Source organism: Pongo abelii, chromosome 9, assembly GCF_028885655.2.
Source record: "Pongo abelii isolate AG06213 chromosome 9, NHGRI_mPonAbe1-v2.0_pri, whole genome shotgun sequence".
Classification (NCBI taxonomy): Eukaryota; Metazoa; Chordata; class Mammalia; order Primates; family Hominidae; genus Pongo; species Pongo abelii.
The window spans coordinates 1387950-1406482 of NC_071994.2; the positions used below are offsets into that span (position 1 = coordinate 1387950).

Here is an 18533-nt window from a genome sequence, read left to right on the forward strand (position 1 = left end):
CTGCCTCTGTGCTGACACCTCCACCCTCAGGGCCACACTGTCTTTTTATGAAATGTGGCAAGTGTTTGCAGCTGAACAGTTTAGTCTGCTTCCTGCCTGCTGATTTTTGGGGGCCCAAGAGCCTTTCATCACATCCCCTCTGCCTCAGTCCAAGCCAGCCGAGTTTCTGATGGTGTAAGAGCCCCTTGTGGTTCCCACAGGGCTTCACTGGATCCACAAGACCCAAGGCTCGTCCACAGACCTCCCACAGCTGTCCCTGCTTTCAGCAACTGCTTGGGTGACCCGGGGCATCCACCAGCCACAGGCTCGCCCTCCTCCAGGAGCTCTTGGTATGGCCGTTACTCCGAGCACACATTCCTGACAGTCAATCTCCTGACATCAGCATCTTCAGCTGAGAATTCCCGACGGCAGGGTGCTCACCCCTCTGCTAACGTCCTTCCCTCACTCAGTGGCCAACCTGAGCAGCGCAAGGGGCCCAGGCTGACCACCTGCGAGTGCTGCCCGCACATGGCAGCGGGACAGAGTGCAGCTGCACCTCTGCCCCCATGGACGGGGCTTTCCCTGGCTCCCGTTCCTTCCTTTCCCTCTGAGCTCCCACCTGCACCTTTAATCCCACATGTCCAAGGACGGGTGGGTCACAGCAGCTCTGACTCGTCTCAAAGCCCAGGCTGGTTCCTCCGAGCCCCTCGAGTCCCACTCGCCTCCATCCTTCTACCACCTGTTTAACAACATCACGGGCTTTTTCTATCACCCTCAAAATTCTTTCAGCCCAATTCCAAAGCCACTTCCACCTTTCTAGGTGTTTGCTACAGCAGCGCCTCATGCCTAGAACCAAAATCTGCCTTCATCTCCTGTTGCTGCAGTTGCCATGAACTTCGTGGCTGGAGTCAAAACGAACTTACCTCAAACGGACCTCACCGGGCTAGTCTGCAGGGCCGGTTCTTTCTGGGTGCCTTCCTTTCCCAGCTTCTAGGAGCTGCCTGCACTGCTGACTCAGGCCCTTCCCACGCCACGCTGTCTTCCTCCGCTGCCTCCCTGCTCAGTGCCCTTGGCTCTCCTGACAACACTGGGCCCATCCAGAAAACCTCCCCATCCTCAGGTCAGTGACCGGGAACCTGATTCCATCTGCAGCTTCCATCCTGCTGTGCTATCTAAGGAGACAGTCTCTTAGGATTAGGACACGGATCTCTTTTGGGGACCATCATTCTGTCTTTCAGAACACAGACCACAGACAGAAACTGAGTGAGCCATGGTTGCAGCTGGGGGTGAGGGCTGAGCCCTCAACACTGAGACCCCCCTCAGTGTACAGGCCTCCTGTTCACGGAGGGAAATGGAGGCAGAGGCAGGAAGGCTTGACCAGGACTCCAGGTCTTACAGCAAGAACCCATCCCAGTGGAGGACAGTGCACAGCACAGTCCCCTCAGCCCAGGAACGGGACAGGTCCACCACACAATGGCCTAGCAGCAGGCGCCCACAACGCCCAGCGCCCAGCGCCCAGCGCCAGCCCTCATCCCAGGCACCCTTCCCAAAGGAACTCATGCCCGTGACTCCCACGTGCCCTGGGGACTCTGCAGCTGCATCCTGATTGTGAGACCGGCACGAACGCGCGCCCTGGACACCTCCTAAGGCCGTCCCGCAGGCTCCACACATGTTCCATCTGAGGCTGCCTTGGAGGCTCCAGCTGGAATCCCGGTGTCCTCCTAGCCCCTTCAGCCCCAGTGGAGCTGGCCCCCAGCCCCCTGTGCCCCACAGCACTCTCAGTCCAATCTTCCACCCGGCCTCTGCTCGGCAGCCAGGCCCCAGGTTCGCCAACACACAGCGACCCAGGCTGTGTGCCCGGTTGGCTCCCTGTAGCCTCAGCCAGGAGCTCCCTGCACACCCCAGCCGGGGCCTCAGCCAGAGAGGGTGGCCCCACCAGGCCACCTGCCCCTGTTCTTGCCCTCCCTCGCTGGCGGACCTCCTTGCTACCTAGCCCAGCGCCGGTCCCTGCCTCAGACTCCTACACTCAGCCCCTTCAGTCAAGTTCTGTGGGTGTCCTGGGGCCTCCACTCGGGGTCCACGCAGAGCATCAGGAGACAAGGGCGGGTGGCACCCAGCAGGCCTCTCTCTGGGAACTGGGTTTGGCTCCAGGCACTGACTCACCATGCGGCCCAGGGTCACGGAGTCAGTGCGGGCCCTCGTGGGGAGGTGGTGGAGCAGGCGGTGAAGGCCTTAGGGTACGCGTGGATGTCGGATGAGATGCCCCCAGCTGACTCCAGCCATGTTCTGAGAAGCCCAGAGGCTGTCAGCTTTCGGGGTGGGAGGCAGAGACACGGCAGGGGAAGGGTCTCTGACCTGCAGCTTGGTCCCTGGGAAAGCCAAGAAGGGGCCTGTTGGCCACAGCTGCATCATGCAGGCTGAGCCCGAGGCCAGGGGAGCACCACGACCTGGGCAGGCCCCACTAGCTAAGGGGCGGGGGACGGACTGCCCGAGGTCACTGTGCAGCAGGCGCCATCGGCAGGGGCCCACAGTCCTGAGGTCTGAACCAACCAGGCCCTGACCCTGGAAGCCCTCTCTTCCCACTTCTCAGCCCACTCAGGTCTTGATAAGCTCCAGGCTTCAGCTTAGGGCCCCCCTCCCTGCAGCACGTGCCCACCCACTCCCAGGCTGAGGACACAAACCTGCTTGCCCCTGGGCCACGCTGTCCCGGCCAGGAATGGCCCCTGCGGCAGAGCCACTGTTTCAGGCTGGCCCAGAGCCCTCTGGAGAAGATGTCCCCAGCTTACTGCAACCACACTTGAGGGTCCCCGCCACCAGCATGGGGAGAGGCGGGGGGCTGAGGCAGCTGGGGAGAGTGAGTGACACGGGGTATGTGCTGCCTCCATGGCACCTGCAGGCTGGTTGTGGACCCTCGCAGGCAGTGAGGGGCAAGTCTGCTCCGACCCCCACTCTCGGGGCAGCCTCCGGGGTGCCTGCTCCTGGGGCTGCCCACCAAGCAAGTGGCCGGGCTGCCCACAGTGTGGGGGGGTCACCGAGACGCTGAGACGCACACAGGCTCTGACCTGAGAGAATTCTTTTTATTACGAGTGAACAGATGAACTAAGGTAAGCGGGTCTCAGCCTTCTGCTGGTGCAGCATCTCCACGCAGGGCCTCAGCCCCGTCCCGGCCTTGCCTGAGGACTGCACCATGGCCGTTCCTTGGGCATGGAGGAGGCAGCAGGAAGGGGTGACAGGAGCAGGAGCAGGTGCAGGGCACCCCACACCACAGGCCTCCCCCACCTCTGAGCTGCCAACAGCCAAGACTCCTGGCGAGGCCGGGAGAGGAGGGGCGAGAGGGAAGGAGGGTCTCTGTGAAAGCAAGCCCCACCCCCAGAGCAGAGCAGAGACCCAGGTCTGCAAATCACACCCTCCCCCCATGAGTTCCTCCTTTGAGGCCAGCAGCACCCGAGGGAGGGCAGGGGCTGCACGGAGACCAGAGAAAGGAAAACCCCACAGAAGAAAACTCAAAGCATCAGTCCTATGCGTGTCTGCTGAACGAGTGAACGGGCCCAAAGGCTCTTCTCTACAAACGGCACGCATCCATCCGACAGGGCCACAGGACACGGCTGGGGCCATCTGCGTCTGTGCAGCCCACAGCAGTGCAGCCCAGGGCCCTCTCAGACCTCACCACACGCGTGCCCAGCACATGTGTGCACACGCAGATGCAGGAGAGAACACACACCACCGTCTCTTTGCACACGTGCGCCCCTGTCCGGCCCGGGGGACTCATCTCTCCTTCACGTGGTTCTGTGCTCCCGGGCCCCCGCTGCCGGCCCCATCCCCGCTGCCCCCACTGTGGACCCCGCCGGCCCCGCTGCATAGCACCTCGGTGAGGTCGTCCATGATGGCGGTCTCTTTGGGGTCCAGCAGGTTGAACTCCCGAGCAAAGAGGATGAAGTGGACGTAGAGCGTGTTCAAGTGTCCGTGCAGCTCCAGGGCCAGCGTCTCCTTGAAGTGGGCCCAGTAGATGTGCGCCAGCACGTGGAACAGGTGTCTGCAGATCTTCCTCACCAGGGACTCAAAGGAGCTGGGGAATTCTCTGCCTGGGGAAGGCCACCGTGTCACAAGCTGCAGACATCCCTTGGCCCCAACAGAGGCCAGGCCCCTGGCACCCAGCCTGGTGGGTCTGGTACCTGCCACCCACACCTTGACCCTGCCACCCTCAGGGCCTACAAAGCCCCAGCAGCAACAGCTTCTGCCCATCAGCAGGCACCACAGGGACTTGCCAACCCCGGATCTGGGCTGCTGAGACCTCCCTGCGAGCTCAGGCTCCGGAGGCTGCACCTGCCCCGAGGGCTGGGCACTCGTTGGGCCATCCTGGCCACCTCCTCAGAAAGGGGCCTGTGATCGGGCACTCGGGCCCCCATGTCTCCCTGATGGACACCTGGGGCCCTCTCCTGGGCCAGGACGGAGGTGGCGATGGTGGCACAGCCCTCTTCTCTTGTCCCCTGCCGTCCCTCTGGCAGCACGGGAGTGGCGTGGAGCCCCACTACATCCCACCAAAATCTGGACACAGGCTCGGCGGCTGATACCCAGCCCAGGCCCCCAGAAGCTGAACGGTGAGAGCAGCATGAGCGGCAGAAACCAAGAGGGGCCCAGTGCAGCCGCATGGCCCAGAGGGCCAGGGAGACGGCCCTTGGCCCTGGCTGGGCTGACCCCTGCCCAAGGGCTCCGGCCTCACCCCACAGCCCAGGTGGCTCCATGCTAAGCAGGGGCTGGGGTGGTGCAGCTGCTGCCCTCCGTGCCTCTGCCCCTCCCAGCACAGGGGCTTGGTCACTTGCAGACATGTCCTGAATGCTCCCTGCCCCGCCACGAGGATGACCGCCCAGTGCTGGGGGAGACGAACCGTATTTTGTGGGGAACACGTCCTCATCCGTCACCAGCTTCTGCACGGAGCTCATGACAAAGTCAACGTACTGCGGGGCTGTGCACTTGACCTTCTTCCCCCGCTCGTCATACCAGTAGTACTGTCTGTGGGGACAGAGACACGGTCAGGGCATGCACCCGCTGCACACCCACCCAGCCACTGGGTCCCACCTGCTCAGGTCATCTGCGGGCAGAGGCGGCGCCAGCAGCAGAGGTGTGGCAGACTCAGGTGTCTCCCTCCCTGGGCATGCACACTGTCCCCACACCCTGTCTGCGGGGACCACACTGCACTCCATGGAGGGGTCTGCCTGCACTGACTTAGAACTACACCAGGATCACGCTGGGGACCCTGCCAGCCACATGGCTGTACACGTGTGTGATTAAATGAAAGGGGTCATCTTCATTTTCTCCGCTTCTATATAACTTCAGTTGTATTCGTTTACACAAGTGCGTGCTGCTGTTTTTCTGTTGTATTTTAAAGGCACAGTCTCCTTCTCTTCCCAGGAAGCTGTGCTGTGGCTCGTCAGCCAGGCCCCACCCTTTGGGAGAGCCCTGCTCTGACTGCCAGAAGCCAAGCCCCTCTCCGGGGAAACCAGAGGAGGGCAGTGGTCTCTGTGGGCACCTGCAGTTAACAGCCTGGCCAGGACAGGGACCTAGCCCCTGAAGGCCCAACCCGAGGCCCCCCTCTTGCCCCTGTACACCGGGCGGCCAGTCCTCATGTGAGACTCGTGGCCCCAGAGCAGGCTGGAGTGTCCTAGGGACATGGACACCCTGGGTTTGCCTCTTACTGTTGGGTCCAACCATGACAACAAAGGTGTGCTCTAGTTCATGTAAATATAAGGTGACCCCCAGTCCCTAACACCCCTCCTCCCCCAGCACAACACCAAGACCCAGGGCACCCACCTGGCGGCCACCACCCCTCTCCCCCCGCCACGGTGCTGGGTCTCAGTCCTCCAAGGCCATGCCCACAGTGACTGCCCCTGCAGGCCTGAACCAGGGCACGTTGGGGCCGATGCCGCAGCCCCACCCACAGGCAGTGGAGAGGGCTGTGGTGGGAGTGCTTACACCTGAGACACGGCCAACACTATGAGTCGGGGTTTCCTCCCTGAGAGTCAGCTCCCAGCTCACCACAGGTGGGAATGGACTACACAGCACAGAACAGTACTGGCCACTGAGCAAACGCCCCCTCCACACCATGGCCACAACCACCATAGCCTCCACTGCCCCAGCTAGACCGACGGGCAGTCTCCCAGTACCAGGCTCCACATGAACCGCTCCCACTCTCCTCATCCAGCCACGGTTCCTCTTGGAATGGCCCTGGGTGGGGCAGTGCTGAAAAGGATGGACCCAGGCTCCACTCCGGAGGCCGCTCTTCTCTTGGCCAGCTCCAAACATCGTACCCTGGGTTCCAGAGCCCACCAAGCACCTGGGGAGACGGCCCGAGGGCTGAGACAGGGCCACTGGGGGCTCGCCCACTTCCCGCGTAGCCAGAGAAGCCATCCTCCCAGCTGGACACAGGGCCTCCAGTGTCTCTGGGCACAGGGCCTCCAGTGTCTCTGGACACCCCTCTGCTGTGTCCAAGACGCCCCTCAGCCTGTGCACTGCAGGTTCCAGGGGGAGTCACCAGTTACCAAGAGGCTAGAGGATGACACTGCAAGCCCTGCATGCTGGCACCCCGCCCTCTGCAAGAGGAACAGCTACGAGGCCACCTCCCAGCACCACCAGGGCCCTAGGACAACCCCCTCCCAGCACCCACCTCCAGAACGCAAACCAGGAGCTCTCATGTGTGCCCTGTGCAGGGTTGAGTCAGGCCACCCGAAGGGGAGGTGCGGCCCCAAAATGGACAGGCCATGAGGATGGGGATGCAGTGCCCACACCTGCCTCTCAGGTGCCGTCCTCCCCCTGGGGCAGCTCTGCATGACCTTCGCGCCCACCTGCCCAGGCTGCAGGCCTCACCGTGGGCATCGCCACCAGGCTGTCAGACCCTCTGAGAATGCAGAGACAACAGTCCTTTCAGCATCTGCTCCTTGAGAACGATGTAGAGGACGCATGTCCTGGGGTTCCCAGATGGTGTAGGGGAGGCCCAGCCCCTAAGGGCCAGGCTGAGGCCCATGTTTCCAGAGCGAGGACCCAGCCAGGATGGCCCAGCACTCTGCAGGAGTCAGACACTGGCTCCAGGGACCCTGACACCGCAAGCTGACATCTGATGCACCTGGCCACAGGTGTGCGACAGGTCTCAAAACAGTGGAGGTTAGAGACGGAAACCCTTTTCCATGATGCAAACCCAGAGAAAGCAGTAACTCAGGGACACTGTGGATTGTCCCATCTGTTCTGAAAGATGGAACACCACTGTTTCCTGTACTTTTTGAATTATCAGTAAACCGTTTCTGGTATATAGTTCTAAGAATTTTATCCACACGTGGACTCACGCATTCATAACCACCATCAGGACACGCAGCGGCTTACGTGGCCCCTCACACCTGTGCTGCTGTGCCCCCAGCACCCCGGGGATGGCCCCTCAGGAATGGGCCGCAGGAAGGAATTGCACCGTGCAGATCCTCCCGATCTGGGTCCCTCTTGCACGGAGGCCCCTGGGATGCAGTCACGTGGCAGACGTGTCGGAAGTCCACGGCTCCTCACTGCCCAGACACCGCCCCTGCAGAGACGGACATGGCGTGCTCATCTATTCACCTGTGTCCCTGCCAGCAGAACAGAGTCCCAGGTGGCCACATCCTGGCCAGCACCAGTGTCCCGACCAGCATGTGGGCAGGTGGACATGGGTCTGCCCATGGTTTCAGCTTGCCTTTCTCTAATTGCTAACAACACAGGATTGCCCCAGCTGCCATCCTTATACCCTCTTTCTGCTCATTTCTTTTGCTGACAGTTGACTGGACTGTTTTGTTTTCTTACTGCTGAGTTGTGTATCTTCTTTATGTATTCTGGATATCAGTCCTTTGTGGGATGTGTGATTTGCAAATATTTTCTCTCCCAGCCTGGAGTTTGTCTTCTTTCTCTTAAAAGTGTCTTGAAGCAAAAGTTCTGACTTTTGCTGCCTAGTGTCAGGTCATAAGAATTTCCTATGGTTTCTTCCAAAAGCTTTGTAGTTTTAGATGTTTGCATGAGGCATGAGGGTTAGGTCAGTGTTTGGTTTTTGACACAAATGACTGCTTTTCCCAGCAGCATTTGTTGAACAGACTATCCTTTCTCCCTTAAATTTATTTTGCTCTTTGTCAAAACTCTGAGGGCCCCGTTTGTGTGGGGCTGTCTCCGGACTCTCCATCCACACGTTTGTGTGGGGCTGTCTCCGGACTCTCCATCCACACGTTTGTGTGGGGCTGTCTCTGGACTCTCCATCCACACGTTTGTGTGGGGCTATCTCCGGACTCTCCATCCACACGTTTGTGTGGGGGCTATCTCTGGACTCTACTGTGTTCCATGGAGCTCTGTATCCGTTCCTTCAACACTGCACACTGTCTTAATTACTAGAGTTTCACAGTAAGTCTCAAAAGTGTGAGATTCCTCTTATTTTTTCAAAATCATTGTAGCTATTTCAGTTAATTTGTCCCTCCATATAAATTTTAGAACTAACTGGTCTATACTTGAACTCTGCTGGGATTTGGATTGAGACTGCACTAAATCAACAGATCAGTTTGGGGGAGAATTTGCGTTCAGAGTCATCTTCCAGGTGATAAGCGCAGTGCGTCTCTCCATTTACGTAGACCTTCGATTTTCTGTAACAGCATTTCGTAGTTTCCAGGGTGCAGATCCTGGGAATGTCTTGTTAAGTTTATAACTAAGGATCTCATTATTTTTGGAGCTATTATAAATGGTATTTTAAATATTAATTTCAGTTTTCAATTTCACATTGCTAATATCCAGACCTATGACTGATTTGTGTGTGTTGACCTCGCTAAATTTATTATTATTTGCTACAATCCTTGAGGTTTTCCCAATCACACTATGTGTGCACAGGGATACAGCAATCCCCCCCCATCCACAGGGGATGCACTGCAAGACCCCCAGGGGATGCCTGAAGCCACAGAGAGCACCAAACCCTATATATGCTGCGCTTTCTCCTATACATACATTACTAAGATAAAGACAGGCAGATTTGATTGATTGACTGAGATAGGGTCTCGCTATGTTGCTAAGTTAGTCTCGAACTCCTGAAGTGATCCGCCGCCTCAGCCTCCTGAGTAGCCAGGATTACAGGTGTGAGCCACCACACCCAGTGTAATTTATAAACTGAGGACAATCAGTTGCAGTGAGTGGCTGGGGTCGCATCTCAGGGGGTCCCTTGCTAGTCTCCTGCAGGCTCAATGGCAACACGCTGCTGTTCCCATCCTCTCACCTTCTCCACCCACAGATCCAAGTATTCAACACGCACTGTGGCTGTCACTTTTGCAATTTCAGGTGTAGCAGCGAAATTAACGTGACTTTTTTCCCCTTTTTCACAATTTCATAAAGAAGAGATTTGTTCTTACCTTAGATCTTAGCAACCTCACACACAATCTGTTTCTTTCTACTCAGGAACTTACGCCTTTTCATCTTTAGGTCAAGGAAGCGCTTTCTGTCTTCCCTTTGGCATATCTGAATTGCCAGCATCACGCTCTTGCGCTTTGGGCCGCCTCACGTCAAATAAGGGCAACCTGAGCATGAGCACCCTGGCACTGCGGCAGTGGATCTGCACGGGGGCCGAGGCACAGCTGGGCCGAGGGAGGAGGAGGCACGCCTGGAGCAGGACGGGAGACCGCATCACGCCGCTCAGAACAGCATGCAGTTGAAAACTTATTAACTGTTTATTTCGGGAATTTTCCATCTACTATTTTCAGACCATAGTTGACCGTGGGTAACTGAAACTGTAGATAAGAGGGGCCTATTGTTTTATTTATTTTCCAATTTGGATGCCTTTTATTCTTTCTTCTTACCTTATGGCACTACCTATCTTAGGCGAGTTCTGGTATACTGCGCTTTCCAAAGAGTTGGTCCATTTAACTCAAGCCATAGAATTCAGGTGCACAGAGGGGTTTTTTTTGCAATACTTCCGTATTATCCTTTTAACATCCACTGGGTCTACAGTGATACTCCTCTTTACATCCACAGGGTTTAGTGACACTCACTCCTTTTTATTGATCATTGCATCTTCTCTCTTATCTTTGTACCTACTAAAGGTTTACCAATTGATTACCTTTCCAAGTCATCACATTTTGATTTCACTCATTTCCCCTGTTGTTTTCAAAATCAATCTCAGTGCTTTCTGTTCTTATTTACTTTCTTCTCCTTGATTTTGACTTACTTTGCTCTTTTTCTAGTTTAAGTTGGAAACTTAGATTACTGAAAGTCGTCTTCTTTTTCTAAGAAAGCATTTAATCCCATAAATCCCCTCTAGGCACTGCTTGAGTTATGTCTCACAAATTCTGACATGCTGTATTTTCCTGTGTACAGTTTGTTAAAATTTTTTCTTGAGGCATCCTCTCGGACCCATAGATTACTCAGAATTGTGTTAGTCTGCAAGTGTTTGGAGACTTTCCTGTTCTCTATTACTGATTTCTAGTTTAACTCCACCATGGTTAGAAAACTTACTTCGTATAGTTTTGATTTTTTAAAATTTGTTAAAGGCTCTTTTGTGACAGGTACGCTCCATTTTGGTGGCTAATCTTTGTGAAGTTGAAAAGATGGGTGTTCTGCTGTTGAGGCTGCAGTGTGTGTGTGTCATTTCAATCCAGCCGACTGGTGGGGTCATCGGGCTCCAGGCTCTCGCTGAGTTTGTCCATGAGGCTCTATCACTGAGAGGAGGGCTGCAATCCCCGGCTATCATGTGATTTCTACCCGTGTCTCCGTGCCGTTCAGTCCGTCTGTGTGCTTTGTGTGGAAAGCCCTGTTGTCTGGTGCACACACATTTATGGCAGGATTTCTTCAAGAGCTGCTCCTTTTCTAAATAGATAACCTTCTTATTCCTGGTCACTTCCTTCCTCGGAGTCTCCTTTGGCACTGACATAGCCACTTCTGCTTCCTTCTGATGTGTGTTTTCTCAGCACATCTTCTGTCCTCTTACTTCTCACCTGCCTGCACCACAGCACCTAGAGTGATGCGACATACAGGATGCTTATGCCCCACATTCCTATGTTGAAAGCTTAACCCCAGACGCAAGGGTATCTGGAGATGGGGCCTTTGGGAGGTGATGAGGTTGCAAGGGCAGAACGCTCATGAACGGAACTGGTGGCTCCGTCGCCCTGCCTTCCTTCCAGCAAGAAGACGCTGTCTGTGGACAGGAAAGAGACCCTCACCAGATACTGAATCTGGCTAATCAGACCCAGTGACGTGGTCAGTGTCCCCTTCCTGGTCCACAGTGGATCTTCACCTTGGACTTTCAGCTTCCAGAACTGCAAGAAATAAGATTCTGTTGTTCACAAGCCACCTAGCCTATCGTGTTTCGTGACAGCATCCCGAATGAAATACGACAAATGAGCTTCTTGTAGACACCAGAGAGTTGGTTCATTTTAAAAATCCATTCTCATAAGCTGCCCAGTCCCATCTGTCGATCTGTTAGCATTTAGGTTTTCCACTATTTGCTGTTTGTTGCCTCTGTTTCTCATTCCTTATGGTATTTCTTCTTTCCTGCTTTCTCTTGGGCCACTGAAATGTTTTTGTATTTCATTTAAATTTACCTATTCTGATTCTGAGTGCGTCTCTTCACATAAGCTCTGCAAGGCCTGCTCAAAGGGCTGTAACATGCACGTCAACCCCACATGCTCTCCATTGCACCCACACATGTGCTTCCACTGGAGCATAGCAGCTCTCTTGCCCACAGCCCCACAGGCCCCACGGCCACCACAGGCCCCACGGCCGCCACAGCCCCACCGCCGCCACAGGCCCCACAGCCGCCCTGGGAACGGCACTGCACAGACCCCACGGCCGCCCTGGGAACGGCACTGCACAGGCCCCACGGCCGCCCTGGGAACGGCACTGCACAGGCCCCACGGCCGCCCTGGGAACGGCACTGCACAGGCCCCACGGCCGCCCTGGGAATGGCACTGCACAGGCGCTGCCGGACACTGCTCTTGTCTTCTCGCACCATCACTGGCGTCTCCACAAATACTCAGTGGGAGGAGGCCCTCCTGTTGGGAGAACTCTGCAGGGAGCCTCTGGAACAGGTCTGCTGGCTGTGAGGGCTCTTGGTTTTGAGTGACTTTGGACACTGGCTGGATGCGGAATTCTGGGATGACCTTTCTTTTCTCCCCACACTGGAAGATGTGTGGGGCTTCCTTCTTCCTTCTGGCCTCCCAGGTTTCTAACAAGTGCCACGGTCATTCACTGCGGCATCTCGTCAGTACCAGGCCACCGCCGTCTGACTGCTGACAGAGGATGGCTGCCAAGGGCTTTTTCTTTGCCCCCAGTTCTCAGCATTTGGTTGCGTGCATCTGCACGTATCTGTGAGCCTTATTTGGGGTTTGCTTAGCTTCTTAAGTCTGCAGGTTTGTATCTTTGTGGGAAGTTCTCAGCCATTATTGCTGCAATGTGTTTCTGGCCCCGTCCCCTTTCTCCTCTCCCTAGGAGTCAGACATCAGCCTTTTTGGGACTGTCCTACAGGCCCCAGCAGGGAGGACACACGCCTCAATCCCAGGGCCCTCACACGACCCAGGCAGACTTGCTGGTCTTTTGGGTGGCAAGTGGCCCTGAGGCCCTCTGAGAAGTCTCCATGTTTCTCTTAGTTTGAGTGGATTTCTGTCCCTTGGTTTGAAAGGGTTCCTGGGAAGGCATTACATGCAATTAATTCACACACATCTACTACCATCATGATGCCAGCTCCAGATGAGAAGGACCAAGAGGCACATCTGGGTGGCCTAGGCCCTCCAAGGGGATGTAGGTCTGCCCAACACCACATCCTACACTCCTCCAAGAACCCCTTTTCCAAACAAACCCAGTACCACAAAACACGCAGGAGCAGAGCCTCTGGGAAGGGTGCCAGGACCCCCCTGCCCAGGAGCAGAGGTGCTGAGCCAGCGCTTGGCCACAGGTGGACACAAGGCTCTCGCGTAGCTCTCGGGTGCTGCCCTGCCACGTCAGGACCCATCTCCACGCCTGATCCACGGAGGCCACCGCTGTCTCACACTGAGCTTACTCCCCTCAAAGCCATAAGCACTGTCCCCATCTTCCTGGGCCATGCCTGGCTGTGACACCTCATTTTCCTGGGGAATTAAGAGAGTGAAGCCAGCTGTTGTCTGCACCTGCCCCAGTGTCACCCATAACCAAACCAAGCTGTGACCCATCATGGCCATGAGGGCAGGGCCCAGCAGGACTGAAGCCAAAGGGATGCCTGTCACCTGCCTGCGCAGAAGCTCTCCTTGGCTTCTTGAAGGCAGAACTCAGCTTTGTCTGGGGACCACATCTCCCTGTGCCAGGGCCAGGAAAGCCATGTCTGTGGGCAGGATGACTTTCAGGACGCACTCACAAGCACACGTTCTGTCCCTGACCTGTGTGCACTGACAACAACGGGACATCAGGGAAAAGCTTCCGCCCTCCTCAGCTGCATACGTCCCAGGCTAAGCCCAGCAGACCCAGTCTCCTCCTGCCTGCAGCCTCCAAGGCTGCCTTCAGCAACCCAGGCCTGGTGGCGCTCCTTCCTGTGCTACGCAAGTGGGGTGCTCAGGGCCACTAACCGACGCCCACTTACTGAGGAAATCAGGGTGCAGTGCTTCCAGGAGAGAGCTACCAGCACCAGGCATGTTGGACGGTCACGGAAAAGGCAGCTGAGCCCCCATGAAACGAATGGCCGAGCAAGGAGCTGTGGCCTGCCCAGCCCAGCCCTCACTGTCCCATCCAGAGCTATCACGGGAGCCAGCAGAGAAGGGCTCTCTGCAATCTTAGGGCATTCCTTCTGGAAACATCTCTGTCTCTAGAAACATAGCCCATCAACCCCCACCAGCTCCTGCACCTTCTGGGCCCCAGTGGGGACCCAGGTGGCTGGGCCACTGGCCCAGCCTGTGGCCTTTCAACAGGAAGATGGATGCCGTGGAGGGCCTGTGCCAAGACTTCTCAGGGTCTCCAGGTGAGAACGGAATCTGAGAGGACAGAAGCCTGGGGCAGCGGGGGCTCAGAGCCCACCGAGTCTCCCAAGAGAAAGCGGGCTGTAGCCAGGCAGCACTCACGTGTTGCACACGGCCATTGTCTGACACGTCTCTCCTGTGCAGAACTCCGAAATGGTGCTATACTGCAGGTTGATGTGGTGGAAAAACGTCGTGGCTAGAAGAGAAAAGGAGCCAGATGTGAAAAACACCAGAGCCGAGCCACCCCGTCCACCCCTGCTTCCAGCAACAGGTGCAGGAGCTCGGCTGGGTGAGCTCCGCCTGTCCACGGGCCACACTCTCCCCTCGCGGCAGGGGGCTGCTGAGCACCAGCCATGGGGGTCCTCCTTGAGGAGGGGCTTCGAGGAGGAGCAGGGAGGAGGGAAGGGGCCCGCCCCCAGGCCCCCGCGCACTGTTGCTGGCCAGCCACTCGTTAAGGTCAATCTCGCGGGGCAGCACCACCAGCTCCTTGAACTGGAAGTCGGTGATCCTGGCCTTGGTGTGCTCAGGCTCCAGGTAGGCTTTCCTCTCCTCCGCAGCAGGCTTCTTGCCATTGGGCTTGGCTTTGGACTTCCTGCCAAGAGAAGAGACATGGTGTGGTCTCTACGTGCCCATCAGACCCAGGGCCTGCCCATGGGGTCAGTTGTGGCCAGCGTAGGTGTACAGGGAGCTGCCGAGCCCATCGGGGCAACTCTGCCTCCCTGCCAGGCTCAAAGGACACCAACGGGACACCAACAGTGAGGCTGCTCCGCAGAGGGGCCAGTGGAGCTGCCTTGCATGGCGCCTCCTGGGAAGAAGGGCTGGCGCTCCCACTTGCCACACAGGCCCCTGCACAGAGGGCATCCTCACCCCTCACCACGTCCTCCAACCACAGAGGGGCCCAGGGTTTAGGGCCCCCAGCGCCCACCTTCCAGTTTTCCAGTGCTTTTGGAAGGAAAGGAGAAGCAAACCCTCTCACTCCTGGCTTCTTTTGAGTTGGCCAGCCTGTCCCTGCCCCTGACGCTGGTGGCCCCGGTGAAAACATACTGCAGAGCTTGTGCAGGGCACCTGCCTTCCTGGCTGGCCTGAGAGCACGGGGCCCCTGGCATCAGGCGGCAGCCTGGCCTGCAGCTCCAGTGTCCCTGTTGTCCACCAGGCCTGGGGAGGCCACAGGGTGATGAGGATGGGGGCCAAAGGTCTTTGCGGCAACCTGACCCTGTCCTTATTTTTTTCCTTTCTTGTTTTGAAAAGTTGCTAATGGTTTATTTAAGAGAAAGAGAAAGGAAAAATGCTCCCTGAATGCCAGGGAAATGTTTCCCTTTCAGCTTCTCACAGCAGATCTTCGCCTTAAAAGGCGACCAGTGCAGGCCTCTGGGGGCAGTGCTGGGAGCGGCCAGAGCCAGGCAGGGAGCAGGGGCAGGAGCAGGGGCAGGGGCAGGGCCCCTTGGCCCTGGCACTCCCACTCTGCCATCTCTCCAGAGCACAGGGCATGGGGTCTGAGGAAGAGGAAGCACAGGTGTGGACAGGCCACATGCAGCGTGGGCAGTCGGGGTCCTCACAGTACAGGGGTGGGATAGACAGGGACTTGAGCTTCCGTGTAGCCTGCAGCCCCTCGCCCCAGCACAGTGAGGCGCCCAGACTCCACACCAGCCTCTGCCAGCCACGCCCAGCGCGCCCACCACAGGGAAGGCTCTCCCCATGACGCTGGGCCTGGCCCTGACCACCGGCAGGTGGGCCTGCACCTCCCTGCCCTGTGCTCTCATAGCACACCACACCCCGCCTGGGCAAAGCCATCTCCCTGCTCTGTGTCTTAGGAGCTGTGTCAACTGGCAAGCTCCAGGTGGCAGTCACCTGGTGGTCACGCAGGGCTGCCAGCAGGAGCAGCTGTCAGCGCGCTCACTCTCAGGGTGTGCCCCAGGGCCCACTCAGGGAGGCTGCCCTACTGACAGTTCCTGCCCCCTTGCCAGCCTTCCAGGCTGGGGCTACCTTCCACCTCCGGTCCTCAGAGAGGGCTGGGCAGGGGCAGAGCCTGGAGACCTGGCTTCCCTCTCCCAGGCTCTGGCTGTGGTCAGGAGGTGGTGAGCAGCCGCAACTCCGGCACTGGCGCCTCAGCCTCCCTGCCTCTTCCCGTCCACACCTGCTCTCCTAGAACACAGAAGAAAAGTACGCACGAGGCCCTCCAGGCTGGGCCTCCCCAAGCTGCTCCCCCAGTTTCACCCTGTCCCCAGCACCCAGGGCTGGCCGGGCCCCGGAGCTTGGTGCAGTGTGAGACAAGCCTCCTGCAAGCCTACCTTCTTTGGACCCGGTCACTCATTCCCATGGGGCAGGTGGACGGGCACTGGCCCAAAGGTAGTAGGACCAAGGGGACGCACAGGACATGGCCTCTGCTCCAGGAATGGCTGTGCGGGCACCAACAGAGGGACTTCCACGGGAAAGCCCCGAACGCCTGGCAGCACCCACATCTCCCTGACCTCATGTGCCCTCCTTCCCAGAAGCGCAGGCTCTCAGCGAGGGCCCAGGCCCGGGCAGGAAGCAGTCATCCTGAGGCAGCCCATTGCTCGGTCCAAGCCAGCGGCAGCTGCCGAGGAGGCCTCAGAGCACACGACACCTCCATCACACCCTTCTCGTCCTTAGTCATTCTCGGCTTTGCCCAGTGGAGAAAACAACCCTGTGGCGCCCCCCGCAGGCTCACAGGCTCTGAAACAGGATCTGCACCGTCCAGGCCCAGAGGTCTGCCCAGTCACCGCCTCAGTGGCCCAGCTGCCCCTCACCCAGGGAAGTGCCGAGGCCCTGTGCCCTGCTCCCAGCTCCCCCTGTGCTGCTGGCTAGGAGCCCCGGGGCACAGAAAGACCAAGTCCTTGGATGTGGAGGGAGGACTGTGGGAGCAGGCCCTGGCCACAGGCAGGACAGAGATGGCGCTGAAGGGACCGGGGAGTGGACCCTGGACCTCAGCCCACCCACAGGGCTTCCGTGACCACTTGGAAGAAGCAGAAAGGCAGGTGCTGTGTGCACAGCCCCCAAAACAAAGTCCCTCACACTATTCCAACAGGTGGGCTCTGAGCCTGGGTCCTGCCTGGCAGGCACCATGCACTTGGGAGGGGCCGGGCCAGATGGAACCACCTCCCTCCTGCCTCCCACACACTCACCAGCCTCACCTCCCTCCTCCCTGCTCCAGATGCCCTGTCCTGCCCACCACAGGGGTCTACACCCTGCTTGTGGGCACCAGCTGCTGCTCTGCCAACTTGCCCATCTTACACCAGGCCTAGCAAACTTCCCCTGGTCCTTTAAGAGCCTGTCAAATGCCACCCTCCCCATTCTTGCCAGTGGTACCCATGACATTGTGCCAGTCGGCCTCCTTGGCACCCAGCACGTAACTGATCCCTACTGGGAAGTGAGGCAATCCCTGCTAGACACAAATTTGGTGGGCAAGGGAAGAGGCACAGGGAGGCATCAGAGCTGCTGGGCTCCCGTGGAAAACGCAGACAACCACACAGTCAACACACAAGGGGCCTCACCTTGCCCACAGCAGGTGCACACTGCTTCACAGGCAGGGGGAGCTGGGGAGTGGGCTGGGAGTCGCCCACTCCTCATCCACCCTAAGGGATGAGGACAGCACAACCGAGTGCCCTGCACCTGTGCCATGAGCGTCGACTTCATTATCACAGGGATGGAATCCTGGCCAGGCCCCACGGCCCACAGGAATGGGGTGCTCCAGGCTCAGAGACCCCCACTCGCCCAGAGCACGCTTGCTATGGAAGTCGAGCCTGTAGACCCTGAGGTGAGTGGGCAGCAGCAGGAGGTGGCCCTTGTCTGGCACTTCCCACCACAGGTCAACGCCAAGGGGTGGGGCAGGCACAAGCGGCCCAGAAATGCAAGTCCCCAAGCCCAGGCCTGGAAAATACGGTGACCAGGCGGTGTGTGGGGTGCAGGAGAGAGAAAGGCTCGCAGGCACCGCCTCTGAGGAGGGCGTGGTCCTTGGACCCCACTCAGCTGTCTGCACCGGGCCCCTCACGCTCCTTGGTTCGGGTGAATGTCAGTGCTGGTTGGTCCACCCAGAGCCTGAAAGTCAAGGGTCCCAGTGACCCCTTTCCCCAAGACCCGGCCAGGCAGAGCCCCCAGTAGCCACCCGGTACAGAGCCCGGGGCTCAGCACACCTTGCTGCCCAGGGTGCACGCCACGGGTGTCTCCTGTCACCCCAACATGCAGGGAGGGCACCACATGCTGGGGTGCTTGGCGCCACCCCCACCCCTACATTTCTGATGTGACCTTCTGGGTGTTGGGGGGGGGGCCTGAAAACTGCATTTCTAACACCGTGTTCTAACCTGAGTTCTCCCTGGGTGCTCATCCCACTTCTGTCACACAGCCTCAGGCTGAGCAGTGGGAAGGCCCCCCGGAGCCCCTGTCTATCTCTCAGCACAGCCTGCACTGCCCACAGGCTTTGGCCAGCTGTAAGCTGTGGAGTGTGGCTTCTTCTCTTCTGAGTTTAATTGTCTGCCCCCGCCCCCCCAAACAGGTCAGCAGCCCCAGACAAAGCGAGCTTTCACCAGCTTACTGTGCCCTCTGCAGAGAGGCCCATTGAGAAGGAAAAAGCCAAGATGGCACAAG

The 18533-nt window shown here is 58.0% G+C and overlaps 1 protein-coding gene across 1 annotated transcript in view; it reads right to left on the bottom strand.

Annotated features, from left to right (window-relative positions):
* Positions 1-3037: 3037 nt before the first annotated feature.
* Positions 3038-18533, bottom strand: part of MOB2 (MOB kinase activator 2) — a 70663-nt gene continuing 55167 nt past the window's right edge. Inside the window, exons 2-5 of the mRNA XM_024255741.3 lie at positions 14363-14523; positions 14034-14127; positions 4865-4989; positions 3038-4061 (exon numbers count right to left, since the gene is read on the bottom strand). Of these exons, the coding sequence (XP_024111509.1) occupies positions 3745-4061; positions 4865-4989; positions 14034-14127; positions 14363-14523 (697 nt within the window). The 3' untranslated portion in view covers positions 3038-3744. The remainder of the gene's footprint in view (positions 4062-4864; positions 4990-14033; positions 14128-14362; positions 14524-18533) is intronic.